The sequence below is a fragment of the Dryobates pubescens genome, chromosome 13 (assembly GCF_014839835.1).
Source record: "Dryobates pubescens isolate bDryPub1 chromosome 13, bDryPub1.pri, whole genome shotgun sequence".
NCBI classification, from domain to species: domain Eukaryota; kingdom Metazoa; phylum Chordata; class Aves; order Piciformes; family Picidae; genus Dryobates; species Dryobates pubescens.
This window is the reverse complement of record NC_071624.1, coordinates 30,351,975-30,373,441: the sequence shown is the minus strand read 5'-3', so window position 1 is coordinate 30,373,441 and position 21,467 is coordinate 30,351,975. Positions and strand designations below refer to the sequence as shown.

General features: G+C 39.8%; 1 protein-coding gene across 1 annotated transcript in view; it reads right to left on the bottom strand.

Annotated features, from left to right (window-relative positions):
- Positions 1 to 574: 574 nt before the first annotated feature.
- Positions 575 to 21,467, bottom strand: part of BRIP1 (BRCA1 interacting helicase 1) — a 57,458-nt gene continuing 36,565 nt past the window's right edge. Inside the window, exons 15-19 of the mRNA XM_054166504.1 lie at positions 20,169 to 20,290; positions 7,027 to 7,139; positions 4,105 to 4,187; positions 1,878 to 2,174; positions 575 to 1,516 (exon numbers count right to left, since the gene is read on the bottom strand). Of these exons, the coding sequence (XP_054022479.1) occupies positions 630 to 1,516; positions 1,878 to 2,174; positions 4,105 to 4,187; positions 7,027 to 7,139; positions 20,169 to 20,290 (1,502 nt within the window). The 3' untranslated portion in view covers positions 575 to 629. The remainder of the gene's footprint in view (positions 1,517 to 1,877; positions 2,175 to 4,104; positions 4,188 to 7,026; positions 7,140 to 20,168; positions 20,291 to 21,467) is intronic.

The following is a 21,467-nucleotide window of genomic DNA, read 5'->3' as shown; positions in this document are numbered from 1 at the left end:
GAACCTGACCAAAACAAAACAGATCCTCCCACCACAGCAAATTCTCAAGAAATTTCTACTTTTCTATAAAAGAAATAAAGCTCTCTGAAGAAGCCTATCGTCATGATGAGATATCAAAATGCCCAGCCACTACTATAGCACTGCACAACTTCCAATAGAAGAAATTTGAGGGAAAAGTACTGAAGGATGCACCTGTTTCAGTATCTGAGCTCCATCTATATTGCTTGATCTATACAAAGCCCTTCCAATTGGAAAGAAAAGCCATAACCAAGGCAGAATGCCATCATTGGATTATATGGGCATTTTGCTCACTGAGAAAACCCCCCTTGTTTGACTGCATTTAATGATGGATAAATGAAAACTGTAATAGGAGAAACCTCCTCAGCCTGTAAGTCAAAAGGTACTTGGGTGTCTGTTTAGAATTTCCATACATGATGTCCTTTCACGGTAGCTAGGATGAAGAATCTTTATTATATTCATAGAAAACTTTACTTTGCACAGCCATCAGAGTGAAAGACAAACAGGTTTAATGGAAAATCGAGGTCAATAGCAGCAGACTTTGAAGGAGAACTAGAAAGCCATCACTGCGCTATGGTGAGGCTATGCAGTGGAGGCCACACACTAGTTTCCTAGAGGAGCTGTCCCTGTGTGCTAGACTTACTCAGTAAGAAAGATGACACACCTTTGTTTCGTGACCTGGACAGGCTGATTGTCCGTTTTTTGGTGTCCTTCTCATGAGGTGCTATCTGCTCTGCTTCTACTTCACTAGTCAGCTCTGCACTATTAACTGCACTATTCCTACTCCCTTCCTTTTGCATAATTCCATGTGAACCTGTGCTTCTGCCATCACCCATCATTTTTTTAGTCACATTTGGTGTTTCTGAGGTGTTCACTGCAGGAAGGTCAGCAGTGACTGTGGAGTTCCCACATTCAGTCTGATTCTCATTTGTGTTACAGATTGGGACCAGTGGTTTGGTTTCCTCTTCCTCTGATTCTACGTCATCATAGAGTTCAGGTGTGAAGTAGATACTTTCATCCTCTTCTTCAGCTTCTGCACATACATTTAAATTTGAAAGTTCAGATTTCCTTGCCACTGAAGGGAACTCACTGCAGGACTCGGCTTGAAGCTGTACTTCATCAGGAGGCTCTTCAGCAGCTGGAGCCTCACTAGTTTTAAGTGAAATACTGGTTGCTTCCACACATGATTCCGGTACACTTGGTTCATGTTCTGTAATTAATGATGACTGGCATCGATTTACACCGTCAATAACTTCATTGGTCCTGTTCACATTCTTTTGTTTACTAGTAGCTGTGGACCTGCAGATCTTGGCTGCAGGCAAAGGTGTTGAAGCCAGTGGTTTAGAGCTGCAATGTTCTTCCAGAACACCAACATTAGCCCAACCATTTTGGTCTTCTCTCTCTGTTTCAGCTGCTGGCATTTTGGGTGTGGAGCCCATATGTTTCCTCCTTTGTGTTACGTGGTGGGAATGACTCCCTGCTTCAGCTTTCTGAGCACCTACCAAAAAAAAAAAAAAAAAAAAGAAAGAAAAAAACCCACAAAACATTAATTAATTGTATGTCTTCCCCCTGCTGATTTACAGCACATCAAAATGACCACTGTTTTATTGGGTTTAGAGTTATTTTATAATACTTATGAACATCCAGTGCAAACAAAAGCCCAGCTCACAGAATTACAGTCTGTTGAGCACAGCTCATACACACTTGTAATTGTCACTTTGCACCACAGCACTTCTGTAATTTAAAAAACCCATTTGTTTCTTCTGAAAAAAGATGCAACTTCACATTTAAAATTGCTCATGGAGGTTTTTTCCCACAGGGAATGGACATACTTTGTTTCACTCTTGCCTCGATGTTACTTGGCTGATTTGACGTTGTGGGATGAACCGAGGAGCTGCTGGTTGCAGCAAAATTAAGTTCTGAACCCAAATTTTGCTCCTCACTTTTAGCAGGAACATCTGGTGACAGATGAATGGTTGCATCCTGTTGAGAGGCTTGTGACAGGTCTTTTGAAGGTGTATGGGGAAATTCGCTGCTGCACTCTGGTGAACACTCAATGCCTTTCTGGTTTCTTAGAGCAAATGCATGCAGGGATTCAAGCGCACTACCAAAATTCTGATGGTGCTGGATCTGCTGACGAATCCATTTGGATAATCCTAAGGAAGAGAAAGAAAAAGAAAAGAAAAAAAAAGAAAGGAAGAGGAGAGTGTTAGTAGAAAAACTGCATCATCTCTAGCAGTTATTTTGGATCAGTAAATAGCACCCTAATATTGAAAAGACTTCCACATATGTATAGAGAGATCATCAAGATTTCAAGCAAAGTAAGGTAATGCAGGTCTTCCTTTCCTGGGCCGGAAACATTCAAATACCCTTTTAATATTATTAATTATATTAATAATTAAAAACAAAACAAAACCAATTGATTCCTTTCCAGGGCTGTGAACATTTAAGTATGCTTTTAATATCCATTAAAAACCAAACCATCAGAGAACTTGATTCCTTTCCAGGGCTGGGAATATCTTTTAATATCAATTAACAAAACCCCAAAGCAACAGAAAACTTGATTCTTTGAAGTTTTGCTCTTTAGAAAAGGTACTAATCTTCTCAAGTCTTGAACCTCAAGGTTATTTGTAGTTCCTTATGGGTTCCTACTGTTTAGCTAGATAATTTAAACGTATTTTTAGTACAGAGATGTCAAGGAGCAGCAGACTTGTACTGCAGCAGCTGAGCTCCACCTGCTGACTAAACCAGAATATTATCTGTTCACAGCTCTTTGCCCATCTCTTCTAAACCTGGCAGAGCCAGAGAGACACAAGCAACTGCTTTTTAAAATGTTTATTTATTTATTAAGGTAGTGGCATGACCTGCTTTATTTTGTCTGCATGTCTTCCTAGCTACTAACAGAAAATACTTTTTGCATGTTGAGCCTTTGGTGCTTCCAAATGGCCACAATATTTACCTGTTTTTACCTAAAAAACCCCAGAAAGTTAAACTCAGTCTGTCAGCTCTGATCATTATAGCTTCCAGGGGCAGAAAGTATACATCTGTACACATCCACTAGAGACCTGTCCAAATAAAAATCCAGTAACTATTCTTTAATTCATACACATGTGCCCAGGCACACACATGTATAAATTACATTACACATATTTAATGTGCAAAGATTAAGAGTCCTTCATCGTGCAGCCCAGAAAGCAAATCATATCCTGGGCTAAATCAAGAGGAGTGTGGCCAGCAAGGGAAGAGAGGGGATTCTTCCCTTTTACACTGCTTTTGTGAGACTCCACCTCTAATAAGCATAAGGAGGACACAGAGCTGTTGGGGTGAGTCCAGAGGAGGTCACAAATACAATCCAAGGGCTGGAACACCTCTGCTATGAGGACAGGCTGAGGGAGCTGGGGTTGTTCAGTCTAGAGGAGACTCCAGGAGGATTTTAGAGCTGCCTTATAAGATCTGAAGGGAGCCTACAGGAAGGCTAGAGAGACACTGTTCATAAGGGTGTCTAGAAACACAACAAGGGGGAATGGTCTGGAGCTAAGGAACAGCAGGTTTAGACTGGAAGAAATTGTTTGGTATGAGGATGGTGAGACTCTGAAATAGGCTGCCGAGGAGGTTGTGGTTTCCTCCTCCCTAGGGGTGTTCAAGGCCAGGTTGGATGAGGCCTTGAGCAACTGAGTCTATTTGAGAGGCATCTCTGCCCATGGCAGGGAGGTTGGAGTAGATGATCTTTGAGGGCCCTTCCAACCCAAGCCAATATAGGTCCCCTTTTAAGAAAGAATTCTCACATTCAGCACACTGAAATTTCTCTCTCATTTTCTGTACATCCAAGAGAGGATAGAAATTCAACTCACTGAACATAGGTATCAGTATGTTTCAGTGTATTTTATGAGCTAGCAACACACTAGGGTACAGCTGCAGAGCTCTCAGCTTCCACTGCACAATTTGACTTCAATGGACGTATTTCATTAGGACTTTTCCTACTCACCTCTCTTTGAAGAGTGGTATTTCTGTAATCTTGATTTCCCCCCCTACACACATTATTTGTGTAATATTAGGAGCTTTCCCAGAAAGACTTTAACAGCTTACCAGCTATGTACTTATTGGGGTTATTCCGGAAGCGGTCATCCACTAAAATAAGGGCACCCCAGTCATTCCTGTGCCTTATACACCTGTAAGTGAGCAGCAAAAGCAGTGTAGATATTATTAAATGGTAAAAAAAACAAACCCTGTGGAGATCAGACAACAGGGATTGCAGTGAGCCAGCTAGAACATGCAAAAATATACAGGCTATGTTTTCCTGTTGTTTTGCATTAAAAAAACAAACCATGTTTTTTTCCCTTCAGTTCTTGAATTTACCTGAAAACAGGTAAATTAGAGAAAACCCACACAAATATTCAACTGCTAATCAAACTAATCTGGGAGTCTATGAAACCATGTCACTTGCTTTCCATTCTTAACTGGGTAGTGTAAATGTTGAAAGGAGAATGTGCAAAGGTGTAAAAGAAAAGAAAACTGAAGGACAGAACTAAAGCAGCACTGCAAGCAGTAATAACAGCAATAACTGACAGGCTGAGAGTTGGGCTTGTTGAGCCTGGAGAAGAGAAGCCTTCAGGGAGACCTTAGAGCAGCTTTCCAGGATTTGAAGTGGGCTACAGGAGAGCTGGAGAGGGTCTTTTGATAAAAGCAGGGAGTGACAGGATAGGGGGAAATGGCTTCAGACTGGAAGAAGCTGGATTAGATGAGGCATGAGGGTGACATGAGGGTGGTGAGGCACTGGAACAGGTTGCACAGAGAAGTTGTGGAGGCTCTGAGCTTGGCAGTGTTCAAATCCAGATTGGACAGGGCCTTGAGCAATCTGGTCTGGTATCAGGTGCCCCTGCCCATGGCAGGGGCATTGGAACTAGATGATCTTTAAGGTCCCTTCTAACCCAAACCAGTCTATGATTCTATGATACAACTACAAGGAGCTGTTTAACTCTTTTTTGTTTCTAACCCAAGTTATTCCTATTCTTTTAGCAATGAAATTAATAATGTGAGCAATACTGCTGAGTTCCTAATTTGGTTGTTAGAGGTTTAGAGGGATAATGCAATAGTCACTTCACACATGTTGATAATATTTTAACATTCTTTGGATTTCTGTACTGCCTGCCAAAAAAAAAAGGCAGTATTAAAGAACAGTGATAACATAAATGAAATATGGACAAGAAGCTGTCAGCAGTTTAGGATTATCATCTCCATAATATCAAAAGAGGACAACTTTTGTAGAGGATGTTTAAAGTGTACATAAACACACAAAAGTATATCAGAGTCAGGGCTTAAAATGACAGTGACAAGGCTGGCTCTCCCAAGAATTCTTGCTTTATGTTTGAAGTCCCTCCACAATAAGCAAAACTATCAAAACATCTTGCAATTTTTATTTTTCTTTTTTTCCCCCCCACTGCTTTAATAAACATTCTCTTAGCTCACAGGATCACAGGATGTTAGGGATTGGAAGGGACCTCCAACCTCCTTGTTTAAAGGAATGATGCCCACTGCAGCCATATCCCACACTATTAGAAGCAGCACTGCAAGGAATTCAAAGCACAGTTGTCACCTGGCCACACACACCATCTGTTGTATTCCCAAAGGCTGCTACTTCACTTCATGGACTTGTGTTACTTCATATAATGTAACAGCCCTGAATGAAGAGAAAAGTGCCAGACTGAAGACTGTCAAGCTTCTGCTCACTTCCAGCCCCGCAGGCATCTTTGCAACATGAAGCCTGTCTCTCTACTACAGAACTTGGTAGCAGCTTAGTAACTCCTCTGGTTTTATAAAAATAGTCATCACATGCTGTCATCCTTCACCAAATCTCCTCTTGGCAAGGCCTCAGTCTGATGGTAATACCCACGATTTCTGCATTTCTGTCAGAACTGAAGTCTATTGTCCCCATTTGAGTTCAGACTGGCATGGTTTCATTCGAGTGATAAACTACACAACAAGCAATTTGCACTAAAACTGGATTTAAGTTAAGACTTGTTTCACAGGGACAAAGCTTCAAATTTATTTTTCTACAGGCATTCCACAACTTGATTAGATTTTTCTTAACAAATTTTAGCCAATGCTCTTACTCTTCAAAGAGGAATCTAAGAAATCAGACCTGTAACAACAGGAATCTCGAAGGAGATTTTACTACTGCAGGCTTTTTTCTGTGTCCCTACCCATGGCAAGGGGGTTGGAACCACATGATCTTTAAGGTCCCTTCTAACCCAAACCAGTCTATGATTCTATGATTTATGTCATCATGCTTGTGTTAGGTCTAACACAAATAACAAAATCCTCCTAGTTGATGCTTCTCTTATCTATAGACAGTGGGCCAGACACAGATTTATGCCAGATGTATGGCATCTGTGACAGACACAGATAACTGACAGCCAGATCTATCTATGTATATGATAAATTTTACTGGATAAGGATTAATTAATTCTATCCTGTTAATAAAATTGGGGGGGAATGTTTTTTTCATCTGAGAAGTAAGCTGTACCACTGCTCTGAGACCTGGAAAGAGATCAGTGAGCGTGATAATTGAATTGACCTTTTGCAAAGGTCTGAGAAAATCCCCTGCTATTTCTCCCTTTCAAAAAAACTTGTAGGCTAAACATCAAACAACTGTTCTGAGCCCACCAAGAGTGTGAACAATTAGTACATTGGAAAAGACCTAAGAATTTTCCTTTTGTTTGTAAGCTCAGGAACTATTTGCCTCTGCAAATGCTTTCCTGTCTGTATATCCAGACTACACGCAATAAAACCTGCAACCAAACTGAAATGGATGCTGAATGTAAAACAAAAACCCTCAATTACAACAGTGCTGAAATGCACAACAGACTGAAAACCAGACAGTGAAGAACAGCTGAAGATTTGATTTCTACAATGGCCTGATTTATCTCCAGTGAGGAATCAATCTTTAAAGACATCACCCAAAATATTCCACAAATGTGTATTTTGGTAGTGATGTTCAGTTTATCTCACCTGCCTAGGGCTTGGTTCAGAGCCCTGTAAGCTTGAATTTCATACCACTGACTCCCTGGTAAAAGGCCTCTGGCAATTTTGTGCTGGTCATTGTACTTCCTCTTTAATTCAACCTAAAAGAAATCAGATAATATTGTTTTTAATGATGATATTGAAAAGGAAATATTCTAAAAGGGGAAACCAAGCAAACATTCATTAAATATGTGAATATGTAAAGTCTGCTTCAGCATTTCAACTTTGCATTTTACATACTAACCTATCACGGCTTTTATCCTTCTAGAGTTATTCTTAATGTGATCCATACCAATAATTTATTTATAACAGCTCAACAACCACACACTTATCTAAATCTCTGTGTGGACATGAGAAGGATAAGCTGTTCAAACAGACACAAACCCCAGATACAAGCAAATGGACTAACGAGACCACAGTTTTATTTCCTCATCTGGAAGCAAATGATACAATGGAGATGTTTATCCTATATCACAAGTGCTGACTCCTCATCTTTGCTGGGACCAGACCACACTTTTCTCCAGTGAGGGATAAGCAAACATAATCCCTTCCTCTACAGAAGCTAAGGAAGTTCTTTAGAGATGGATCACCGTTGCCAAAGCACTAGCAGCCAGCAACACCAACTCTAATTCCTAGCTTGGCACCACTTCTGTGGTTTGGAAACAAACTTTTCACTGGCTAAATGTGAAGCAAGGCAGCAGTTAAGGTTTGCAGGCCCAGGGGCTGGCATAGGGCAGAAAAGAGCACAATCTTCTTCTGTTAACAAGGCTTTCTCCCAGCTGCTTCAAAAGCAGATCTGATATCAACTGCAAAAGAAATCCCCTGCCCTCCTCACTAATCCTATGGATAGCTACACATACAATGCTTGACCTGAGCCTGAACAGCACTTTGTATTTGGACTTTAGACACACTTCCAACATACCTCAAAAAGATTTATTATTATTTGGAGGATGGACTGAGTTTTATTTTCTGCAAGTAAACAAACATAAAACTACACCAGAAAGGGTCTTTCCATTGCTCTTTTGTACAGTATTAACCTTTCTAAACTGACAAGCGAAAGGACACGCTTCAGGAGAGAAAACAGCAGACTTCTAACCTCTTCTGACAGGTAACTTTCAAGTTGCATTTGGATAAGAAATTTTATTTTATGTACTTATGCCCTTTAAATTGCCTGTCAAATTTACAAATTCAATCTTTACAGCCAGAAAATAAATTCAGTTTGATTTCACAGATTTAATATTTGTTCCAGTCACTCAGGATTTATTGACTGGCATGTGAGGTCTCCTTTGTAATTTTCCAAACAGAAAACTACGTCTTCTGAGCATTTTATGAACGTTGAATCCATTCCTTAAAAGAACTTAAGCACATCCGTGCATTTCTATGCATGGAAACACTACCTGGAGAAACAGAAGGGTGCTCCTCACCATTTGAAATGAGGTGTGATGGTGGAAAATGTTATTGAGGTCTTTAAAACATAAGCAATGACAACATGCTCCTGTATATCCTTTGCATTTGTGCTCTAGCCTTGGTAAGCTTTCTAATGATTTCCTCTTCTGTAGAATGTCTGTTATCAGTAAGATTTTGGTTAATTGCAACAGATGTAGCTTTATCACAGGTTCTTACTTTGCTAGCAGACTGTTCAAACTAGTATTAGAATCACCACTCATGTGTCAAACACTGCTCACAACACAATCAATTATGTGTCTAAAGCCACTGAAGAAACAGGAGAATGCAAACCAGTCAGATCATTTGCACTGAGAGGAAAGGGCCTGAAATTGTGCCAGGGGAGGTTTAAAATTGGATATTAGGAAAAAAATTTTTCCTGAAAGAGTGGTCAGGCACTGGAACAGGCTGTCCAAGGAGGTGGTGGAGCCACCATCTATGGAGGTGTTCAAGAAACATGTGGACATGGCACTTTGGGACATGGCTTAATGGCCATGGTGGTGTTAGGTTGATGGTTGGACTCAATGATCTTAGAAGTCTTTTCTAACTCAATCAATTCTGTGATTCTGTATTACCTTATGAATAAAACACATCGCTTTTGAATTCTTCTAACATGTTAGCGTTATGCAAGTGTCTGCTGCTTGTTCTGCACACAAACAACAACATTTCATGCCTCAAATGAGAGACAAATCGGGATTCTCCTGGTCTAAGTGTGTCATGTATCTTGAAAAGTTCTGCTCAACTTTAAAAGGGTTAACAGAAAACAAACATTCTGTTTTCTCACTTAAATGATCATGCCTCAGCAGGAGATGACAACTTACATTGCTGAGAGTTCAGTTTGCATTAGAAGTCTGCGAAAGGTAAAAGGCCAGGGCATGTCATTTTAATGCAATCAGAATCTATTTCATTGTATAACTCTTACATTATCAAGCATCAAATCAACGCCCAATTCAAAATGACATGTTACATATGTGAAAAAGCCAGTCTCTCCTGCTAGCAAATATCCTAAATGTGCAGCAAACCACAGGCTAGAAGGGATTAGTTAAAATGTCAAAAGACAGCCTTCTACTTTTACCTGTTCATCCTTAAAAATATACTCTTAGCTATCAGGCATGCTTTACAGAAAAATAGCTTCAGCAAGCAGCAGCAGAAGGCCTGTGGCAAGCTCTGCCATCTTGTAGCTGTCAGAGAGATTAGTCTTTGATCTATCTGGGAGGTCATGGTCACATTCACATTAACTGGAGTCTAACAACATTATACCTGCTAACCGCTCGTTCTTTTAATGCTTAATTAGTTCGACATCTTTCACTCTGGGATATTAACTGAGAAATATCAACAGACAAAAAAAATGCCAGGAACAAATTCTGCTTTTTATGTCTTGGAAAAAGATTTCCAGGTAGTTCCTGTACAATTCAAAAGAGCTGAAGTGTATTTTTCAATCAGAATTAGCAGCACAAGTTTTCCTTTGCCGAAAATGACATTAAACAACACTCATTGTATCAGATTTTAAAGTGTTTGATAAATCCCCCAAAATCTTACCTGTGGTAAAATTGCTTCACATGAAGGAACCCAGACTGGCTCAGAATTCAAGTGATACATAAGAACATAAATTGGATTTATATTGTGAATGCCATGAATGACACAAAACTCAAAACCCAGAGTTTGGTTTTGAAGCGGAAAATACCCTGCAAAATTCCCATGCAGGAGCCATGTTTACAACAGGTCAGGGGGAAGCAGATTTATTCCAAATTAACAAAAGCATGGCTATATTCACCAGCAAGGATACAAAGAGCAATCAGTCATGAGCTAATTGTTTCCACGGGAAAATGAATGGTTGGACGATAAAATTAAAGCAAAATTAAATTGAGTTCCTCCTGTGAATATAAAGTTCTGTAAAAAGCCTCTCCTTGTCTTGCAGTCATAATTGCCACTGAGATAAAGACATTTGAAACCATTTCAGTATATTTTAGATATCTGCAGCTAAGTGTCTGCACAGCACCCTTCATGCTGATTTACCTGCGAGGAAGTTTTAAGGAGAAAGCATGAAACCTACAAAGAATAAAACTCTTGTGCCACACTATTAATTGCTTCCTTTAATTTTACTTCAGGAAAAACAAGCCACTGATCCAGCAGAGGCTCAACCAGAATCATTTAATCTCAGCCAAAAACATAGAAGTAAACACCTCCCTGGAGGTGTTTAAGACCAGGCTGGATGAGGCTCTGGCCAACCTGATCTAGTGTGGGGCTGGAACTAGATGATCCTTGTGGTCCCTTCCAACCCTGACTGATACTATGATACTACTAAGGAAAGAGCAAAGCCTTGTAGGACTGGAGAATAAGCATTTGGGGCATCTACCATTTATTAAGTAGAAACTAATTTATCAGGGCCAGTAGCACAATATGAACACTGAATGGGATAAACTGCAGTATAACTTTTTTATTATTATTATTCATTTTCTGCAATTTAAATTATCAAAATAAGCTGTATTTGGTTTAGAAGTGGCAAAGTGTTGAGATTTTTCTAGATGCAAGGTGCTATACTTTGCTTCCTAAAACCAACCAAACCAAACCCCAAGCCAGGCCTGTTCTTTGACAGGACATCACAAACATCTTCAGTTGGCTCCTATTTTCTCTGGTAGCTTAAAAATGACCTCCAGTTTGTTACCTCTGGGATTATAAACCAGAATACCCACAAACTGATGAATACAAAGGCACTAATGTGAACAGATAAACAGAGCACACTCAGCTAAACCTGCATTTCTCTTTACATCAGCATTTAGCAGTGTTGTGACAGCCCAGGTTAGACACAACTCCTACAAGGAAAAAATCAAATAAACTCAGAACTATGTCATCATATGCACATGTGTCAGGTAGGTACATCTACCTACACATGTAAACTCATGCAGCTTCACTCCTCAGCACTCTCCTCTGGATAGTCTCCATGGAAATAGAAGTTAGAAAATGGATAGAAATGTTTTCTGGCATTCCACTGACTTTTTTCTCTGGTTTTATGAGAGGAAAAATAGTAAAGAAAACAAAGACCATTGCCCATATCATCCAAAACACTTTAAAACATGCATTCATGTTTAACATCTACTAATTCCCCACCTCCTAAAAACAAATAAGCAAAAAGTACCAGGTGGTCATTGCCTGCTTCCATCCCCCCAAAAGACATAAAAATGGGTTTTAAGCAAATCTACCATCCTAAAAAATCTCCTGTGTCCGGTTAGAGTCTCTCTTCCACCTGAAACAGCAGTAATTAGAATTCTTCAAGAACATTCTTGCCATCTATTTTCCTCCTGATGATTGCCAAGTAATCATAAAAGTAAGTGCAGGAAAATAAGAGACATGAAACCCCATTTCTTTTCTTTTACATCTGAAAATCCTTAAATGGAAGCAGCATTAAATAGTGCAGCATTTAACTTTTCCCCCCTCACTTCAAAAGCAGTAACGACGTCTGTGAGATTTAAGACTAAATAATGCACGTGCAAAGACCTGGGTGAGTCATAGAATATGCTTCAAACATCCTCACTCCTCAGCAGACCTACTAAAAGCTGCATCTAAACACAATGCCTCAATTTATTGGCCCACAGGAAGACGATGTTATGGCAGGACATTATCTTTAAACCCCTCAGGCATTTCAAATGCTGTCCTAATACATACAAACCAGCATGAAATAGGCAAATGCTTATTACCTCTAATTTGTTAGAGCTGCCTTCCAATACCTGAAGGGATCCCACAGGACAGCTGGAGAGGGACTTTTCATAAGGGTATCTTAGAGACAGGACAAGGGGAAATGGTTTGAAGCTGAGGGAGAATACACTTAGACTGGATCATAGGAAGAAGTTCTTCAGTATGAGATTGGTGAGACTCTGGAATGGGTTACCCAGACAGATTGCACGGAGAGGTTGCCCAGAGAGGCTGAGCCTCTCCCTGGTGGTGTTCAAGGCCAGGCTGGATGAGGCCTTGAGCAAAAAAGTTTATCTGAGAGGCTTCCCTGCCCATGGCAGGGAGGTCGGAGATGATGACCTCTAAGGTCCCTTCCAACCTAAGCCATTCTAGGGCAGAAAAGTAGTGCTGCCACTTTATGCAAAGCTGTTCTCTCATTTTGAATTCACAAGGTAGTTTATGACTAAGTATTCTCACTCTTAATCCCAGTGTTTGGGAGAGGGGAAGCTTATGTAACGTGGTAACCACCGAACACTTTTAGCATTGTCAATGACACCATGTGCTATCTCCCAGACCTGGAAGCTTTACGCTTTGACAAATCTTGTAGCACATTCACCCCAGGCCCATCTACTCATCTCAGCCTTGTAAGCTTTGAGGGACTGTGAACAAGTGACTTGATTAAAATCTAATGCAACCAAAACTTCTCTGAAGAGAAAATTCAATCCATTTCCAGTGAAGCAGAAGTGAAAAAAATCAAACAGCTTCCCTTGAGGTACAAGGCTGCTGCGTGCACTCGGTGCTACTGCGTCTAAGGTGAAGTGGTAAGTGTCAGTCATCCTTACAAATCCCCAAGGTGATAGCTTCACTTTTAAAGCTTTCAACATACTTTGACAGTGAAGTAAAAACTTAAAGGTCAACACTACTTGCTAAGGACAGGATAAACACAAGAAAATCACTTGGAAATCTCTTCGTCTTTTTTTTTTTTTAATGGATCAAAAAAAGTAAACTATCAAATGTAAAGGAAAAGTTTTGATTTGCTGTATTATTTATCCAAAGGCTTAACTTCCAGATACAATCAGGGACGATTTCTGTGATCTGTGCCAACGTATTGACATCAGCCTTGCACCAGCAGAAGAGAAATGCCAGCCGCTGGTCTTACATGCGAAGCTGACCTGAAATGTTACCTTTCTGAGCTACAGCAACACCGTGTTCCACAGCATTTCCCCACAAATTAAGCCCTTGTCAATATATAATATTATATTTTTTTAATTAATTAATACAGTTTCTGCTGGATGGCTTGGGATTTTTACAGCTGTTCTTATTTCTAGAAAAAAAGGAAGTCAAGAGCTTTTAAGGTATCCAACTGTTTCACACCAATGTAAGAAATAGGCTACCATACATTGCGTGCACTGCTTGGGTTTTTTATAACACAGGTAGCTGCACCTCCTGACTCTTTCCTTTGGGCAGAAGGAAGGGGAAAAAAAAGATGGAGATCTGCAGCACCCAGCCAGTCATCTTGTTATGATGTGATCCTGCACACTGCATTACCCCTCAGTAAGCAGTTTCACAGCAGACTGCAATAATTCTGCAAGACAAGAACAACGCTGGCTTGGAAATCCCAAAATTTAGAAGCACATTGTCTCCATAACTGCTATTTAACATCCAGAGCTTTGCTGCATAACATTGTACATGGCAGTGCTGTAACTGTATTTCTTGTTTACATCCTTAACTTGTTTCAAAAAGCTACTTTGCAATTGAAATACAAAATAAACTTGAGTACGAAGTGGGGCATGGAAGAAAGACAGGGGGATGTGGGGGTAGATACACAAACACACCACACTTTTACCCTAGTCACTATTTCCCTCTCAGAGAACATTCCATAAATAATACACCTTGATGTTCAGCTTTCCTCTAAAAGTTCCATAAATGTTTTTCTGCTCCTTTATATTTGGAATTCTGGTGTTTTTTTCCACAGTAATGAAATGAAGAAGAAATCCAAAGCAGCTGGGCTTTAGAGAGCCACTGACAGAGACAATCAAAACAAACAAATCAATCACTTCTTACAAACAGCGAAACCACACTGACAATGCCAGCACCCAGGGTGTTCTCAAGGCTTTCACAATGAATGTCATACTTGACTGGAAAGTTGTGGCAAAGTTGCTCAGAAACATTCAGCCTGCATAAAACAATACCAGAACAGTCAGGACGCTGCCTCTAGAAGAAATTCTGAACTTCACAGGGAATTTGCAGCATCTACTAAAGATAAACACAACAATGATCTCCCCATTCAACCTAGCTTTTCTGTACAAGCTGACCCATAGTTTAAAACAAGCTTTTGAATAAGTGAAAATGTTTTGCAAGTGATGCAAACCTACAATGAAATTCGTACAGTGCCTGCTATGTTTCTAAATTCAGGTGAAGCATCCAAAATTACAGTGATTTCCTTGGAAACTTTTCTTTTCCTAGAATATAGTAAGCAAGAAATGAATGATTTCAGCAACCATTTAGCTAGCACAAGATGCTTTCTCCTTTCAGTGGAGAAAACACATGTAGACTTAAAAACTGTCACAAGGACTAGAAATTAACTTAAATATTTTTAAGACTGTCAGTATTCTGAAATACAGTGTTGGAAGAAGCAGCTCATGGATATTGGGGTGTTTCTTTTTCTGTTACCTAGGAAGGTTGGACCAGATGATCCTTGAGGTCACTTCCAACCTGGCATTCTATGATTCAAATAGCTGTTTGTTGAGTTCTCAAGACAGGAGAGAGAAAAACTTCAGCCAGATAGCTGCAAACTCTTTGCAGCATTAAATTGCACCTAGCCCAGAAAACTGTAATTGAAACGATGTCTTCAATCATGTTTCACTAATTCTGTTGCTGGAAACAATAAAGAAAATATCTGCCGTGGTAGCTCACATTCACCCTGCAGTAGGTATGGGAAATCCTTTTCATTAATGGCCAGCTCAGCTACAGCTCCCTAGCAGTGGCACTGCACAGAAATTCTTGCCTTATCAAGTTTATTTTCCTTGCACTTCTACTGACATGAAAAGAGTTTGACTGCATTTCCCTCTGTATTCTGGTCAAGTTCTCTTTGCTGTTCCCATGATTAAGTACACTCTACTGTACCACGATCAAAAGCATCTGGAAAGGTGGAAGTGAAGAAATGCTCTCCGGGAAAGTTAGCTTAATGCTTGCACTTCAGAGCTGCCCATTATCAACATTTCATAGCAAGTTTCTTTATTTTCAGATCCCCAAGGTAAGAACAGTAAATTATGACTTGAACTAAACAAGTCACACTTGGCTTCAAAATCAGATTTTCCTACCTCCAGTTTTAGGTCCCAGAGGTGGGCAGAGGAAATCCTGGTCACAGCCAAAGAAGTCATTTTTGGCTCTGGAATAAATTTTCCTGCTTTACTCAAGCCAAACCCTACCATTGAGAGTACCACAGCTTTAAGCAATACTTTAACTTTGCTTTTATATATTTTGCTTTAGCAATCTGACTCTTCAGCAATATGAAACTGTTTTCAATAAGACAGAATTAGGGGGGTTGGCCTCTTTTCCTTAAATCTCTATTGTTTATTATCAAGTACACTTCTGAGCCTTAATGGTTTCATTCTCCCTAACAGTGACAGAGTGTTTTAGACTCTTCTCTTTGTGAAAATGAGTGAAGGTAGGCTACTATGTGCCTAAAATAACAGAAAACAATGTGACTTACACACTTGAAGAGACCAAACACTTGCCATGTAATGCCAGAAGTTGTGGCATGTATTTAGCACAAACATATGGAGAAAATAAAATGGAATATTATACATCACACTTGACAGTGAGTTTCTTGTTTGGGTAAAGACTGATGGCTGGATCCAAAAGGCTACAACTCAAAATGTATAAGAGAAGTTAATTAATAGTATGTTAGCATCAGATAACATGGATTTGGGATTACACATCTTGTTCTTTCACATTATTTATGTCCTCTAATATTACAGTTCACTGGTATTAGCATCAAGTTACAAATCATAAAATATATTTAGAAAGCAGGTTGATCACAGACAAGTAATATTAGTGGAGATGAGCCAACATCAAACTGCCAGCATAAAATATTGGTCTCCAAAGGTATGATTCTGCAAACCCTTATGATTGTGCACAGTCCTCGGAGCATTAAAGGGATTACTCACACAAGCAAAAGCTACGTGAAGGAGTAAGGGGTTATGGAATTGAGCCTTAAGAGGACTTAAATTAACCCAAAAAGCAGACATGGAAGTTTATTTTCTTGTAGAAGTGGAGCACTTTAGCGATTTCAACCAATCCCAGAAGTATATCATTCATAGATATTCCCAGGGACTTGTTAATCATTTGCATTTCCTGTTTTTTAAGGGTCACCATTACTAATCATCTTAGCAGGCTCTTCATCCAGTGTATCTGTTCTGAGGTAAAAAAAGACAGATGTCCCTCAATCTGCTTAGGTCTAACTTGACTTCTGTCACTGTGTTTGGAGTTTTATTCTATTTGCCCCAAACTCAAGCTCCTCCCAAAACTTCAAAGCTAGAAAATTTCCAGCTTTTAAGTATTTTTCTGGTTAGTCTATAAAATCTAAAGAAAGGCTAACCCACTGTAACTTAACAGCAAATGTTGGAGCCATCCTATAGACTTCTACTGTTTTCTTTGGGAACTAAATGCATCCCAAAAATCTACAAGAACAAGTAAATTGCACAGTGTCCTCTAAAGCTGAAAAATCTGGAGTCTTCCAACCCCAGGAAAAAAATTACCAGGAGAGAAAGGGGGAAAAAACCCAACAACCCAACATTTAATGAGAAGAAACATCCAGCCATGCTAAAAGTCACTCAGTTGGTACTTGGAAGGGAGAAGTTTTATCTTCTGAATATGATGACAATTACTGATATGCTTTGAAAACAATCCTGAATATGAATATGCTGCAAACATTCTTCCTCATAATTGTATCACAAATTATTTCTGCTGTTTAATGCAAGAAGTATTTCATCACCAATTTTCACCTTAAAACCCCACTCTTTTTCCATCTCAGTTCCAAAGGATTTAAGTTTGAGCATGGTATATAGCATCCCTTTCAATCCCTACCAATTTCATGCACCCTTTCTCCCCCCCCCACCTTATTGACAAATGGATACTCCTTGAAGAGATCACTCCAAAGCACTTAAAAGAATATTATAATAAAGTTTCTAATGTTCAGGTCAGGTCTGTTGGCCTAGGGGGACTGAATTAATATACAAGCATTTTCATTTATTAATACCCCCCAGACAACAAACAGAAAACCAATGGGATTCTCAATAGAGTTAACAACATGTTTTAAATGTAGCACTTACTTTTCTGGACCCTTTTATAATACATTTGGTTCATTCCTTTCTGAAGAGCAGTACTATTGGATCAGCTCTCCCAGAAAGACACAAAGTGAATGGTTTCAGGTGAAAATTGGTGTCATGGTCCCATTTTGCCTCCCCTTCAATCTTCTATGTTTATTTTTACATGCCAATCTTCACTATCAACAGCCAGTTTTCCTTAACAATTGAATTCTAATTCCTCTCCTGAGCTGATATGCCACTGCAAAAATTGTTTAATCTTCCAAATCTCTTTTGTAGCTATGCTTACATTTCTACAAAGCTACTAATTAATCTTGCAGAGGGAAGAGAGTGGCAATCCTCCACTTCATCCCTCTTCATGCAATTGAGCTCAACTGGTAAAAGAAACATGCATTAATCCTGAACTTTTGGGGGGTATCTGATAAACTCAAAGCCCTGGACAAAACCAAACATGGTTCAATGTAAAGCTGGGTATTGGTTTGGGTCCAAGTTCTTGAGCAAAAGACACATTTACAATAAACCCAGCTTCCTCCAGCTCTATTCTAGGAGCGCTGCCATACACCAAACAGCTCAAATCTGATGCTAAGAGACTGGTGCGTGCCCTTCTCTCATCTAGAATTGATCACTGCAGTGCTTTGTGCATTACCATAGCTAAATATATTCACTCAAACCTTTAGATGCTTGCAATTTGGCAGCTACTGTCCCTCTCCCTACTTAAAAATTTAGAGGTTTTCTTCAGTCTAATTAAAAAAAATAGTTGCACACAACAGTGATTTGTTGGAATTTAGCTGTCAGTAATGGGATGTACTGCCTGTGATTCTATTATATGCTGTATCTGGTTGAACTCAAGGTAAAATCAAATCCACTGTGTTTAATCCTAAGGAACATCGTCCACTATGAACATAATTCACTCTTGACACATCCTCTTCAGTTTAATTTTCTGTCATTTAGAACAGAAAACTGGAAAGCACCTGGAGTAAATTCTGAGCGTTCCAGCCCTACTATACACCAAATATTTCCAAAAGATCATTTCAGCATATTTAAAATAAAGCATTTCTAACTCTAGGAAGAGTGTTCAGCATTCTTTGAATGTAAATGTTTCTATACTGAAATGCAGTCTATTATATTTTAGTAAGACAAAAAAATATGGTGGCTGAATAAGTGCTTCAAGGAAGTTATGCAAACACTAAGAGAACCGTGCACTAGGCAGCCACCACTAATAGAACCTTACAAGTCCTTGTAGGATGTGGGTTTTTCCAACAAGGCTGTAATTAGGCACAAGCTGCAGACAACAAAGAAGTCTTTGGTTGTTCACTTAAGCTCAGAACACATCTCTAAACCCAAAGCTGAGTCTGTTTGCGCTTTCAAGTGTGAGCCTATGATTTTCTTGTTTGATTTGGCATTGCTATTAACCAGGATCCAGCTGTTCCTGGTATTTATTTATTCTGGGATACTTCACGTGGTTTCATAGCTTCACAGAGCAGTCCCAAAAAGCTCTCAAAGGTACCCATAAGACAAAGCAATGACAGTGGCTATTACCACTGGAAGAAGTGTGCCAGCAACTGGGTAACTACGTAAGTGGCTTGCACAGACCACTGAAAAATTAAGTGGTCTTACAAACTAGACAAAAGTAAAGGTTCTTTTACAGTAAATGGAAAGAAAGACTAGAAAAACACTTTTCCATACTCAATGGCTTTCTTTCCTGGCTTCACTGTGAAGTGCCTATTTGAATGGAACATCATCTGTCAATAAGAAAGGCCTGTGGGAGTCAAAAGGAAGTGTTGATGTGGGGAACTGCATAGCAGTGCAAGCAACAGGATGCTACTTGGGCCACCTGCTGAAAAACACAAATAGTCCCAAGCTTCTTTATTTGGAGGCACTTCAAAATACCATGTTCAGAAGGCATTTAGAAGTTTTTGCCTAAGGTTAAATCAAGCTTGAATTATCAAAGTAGTGATTTCCTCAGTATTCAGGAAGAGGTAGTGTTATGTCATCATTTCATACCTCAAAATTACAAGTAGCATTAGCGTGGATGATGTTTACAACCCCATTCCAAGCAGGAAGTGTCATACACAATTCCATAGCATAAGACAACGGGGATTGGAAAGGTGATACAGTGCAATCAATAATGACCTAGTGTGTGAAATTTTCTTCATTATGTTATCATTTTACACCATAACTGTCTTTATCTTTCAACCTATTTTGTGAAACCATCTTTTGATCAGTCTGAATGTCCTATTTAATGTAGTATTTTCCTGGTGTTTATCCTAGACCCTCACAACCAAATGTCCCACAACAGTAAAAAGTCAGGAATTTACTTTATTTCTATAGAAATGACATAGGTTTTGGTGTATGGAACAGGCAAGGGCAGATGGAAGCAGGTTGCTTGGCAGAATTTGAAGTTAACAAGCATTTTAACAGTGCAATAGGCTTTACTGGCAACGTCAGACAAACCTAGCATGATATCCATGAATACCTGTCTCTTTGGAATGACATCAGTGACCACAAGGTCAGACGACCTGCTGTGGTGTTCCTCCTCTTACCTGTGCAGAAGTTGGCTCAAAGAATTCAGAAGCAATTCAGGGGGAGTCAAGGTTAAACACTCAGTAAAAAATATTTAGTGCACACTTGGTGGTTTTTTAAACAAGACATAAAACCAAAGCACAACTCTTTCAATTGATGTCCTACCTGGAGGTCTTTCACGTTTGGGAATGGAATCCCTATGGTTATAACTGCCCGGGCATTCTCATCACAGAAATCCAAGCCTTCACTGACTTTCCCTCTGCATACAGCTATAAGGAGTGCTCCATCTTGAACAAGCCAGAGAGGAATACACAAATCATTCCCAGTGGTAAACTGAGCATCAGAAGTAAGTTCCAGCAACATCTTTTAAAGTGCTAAACATAATACAGCAGAATAGACTGTGTAGCAGTCTGGAATGGATATAAAAACATAGACTTTGTTAGAGGGATGAGTTTAACTTCACTTTAGTCACTAATACCGTGATTCTGACTATCAGCTGGCAAATTAATCCTGCACTGTACACACAGTGCACTCTGGCAGCACTGAAGGCAAATCATGCCCTAGGCTGCAGTAAGAGTTGTGCGGCCAGCAGGGCAAGAGAGGGGATTCTGCCCCTTTACTCTGCTCTGGTGAGACCCCACCTTGAATATTCCATCCAGTTCTGGTGTCCCCAGCATAAGAAGGACACAGAGCTGTTGGAGCGAGTCCAGAGGAATGTCACAAAGATGATCCTGCTATGAGGATAGGCTGAGGGAGCTGGGGTTGCTCATCCTAGAGGAGAGAAATCTCTGGAGGGACCTTAGAGCTGCCTTACAATACCTGAAGGGATCCTATAGGAAGGCTAGAGAGGGACTTTTCACAAGGGTGTCTAGCAATAGGACAAAGGGGAATGGTTTGAAGCTGAGGGTGAGTAGACTCAGACTGGATCTTAGGAAGAAGTTCTTCAGTACGAGGATGGTGAGACACTGAAATAGGCTGCCCAGGGAGGCTGTGGCTGCCTCCTCCCTGGAGGTTTCAAGGCCAGGTTGGATGAGGCCTTGAGTCTAATTGTGAGGTGTCTCTGCCCATGGCAGGAAGGTTGGAGTAGATGATCTCCGATTCTATACAATACGGTGGCACTCCATTATGCATGAATCAGAAGCACCTACAACAAACCTTTTAAACCTTGAATTTTGCACTCCAAAAATCATGCCACTTATTTTTGACATACTATTACTCTTTATTCTCTATACTAATATTTAAATATTTTGAAGTGAAATCCTACAGTGGCTGTAATAAAAGCTGGTAAATGACAGTTATGCAATGTAGTGTAAGCTGGGTTCTTTGGGAAGCCACTTTGAGTCCCATGGGGCACACACCTGCATAACCCTACACAGCTCACTGCCTTTGGATTATCACTATTAGGCTTAAGCATCATCCTGTGCTTCCCTATATCCTCATGCAACAATATAAATAGCAGTTAAT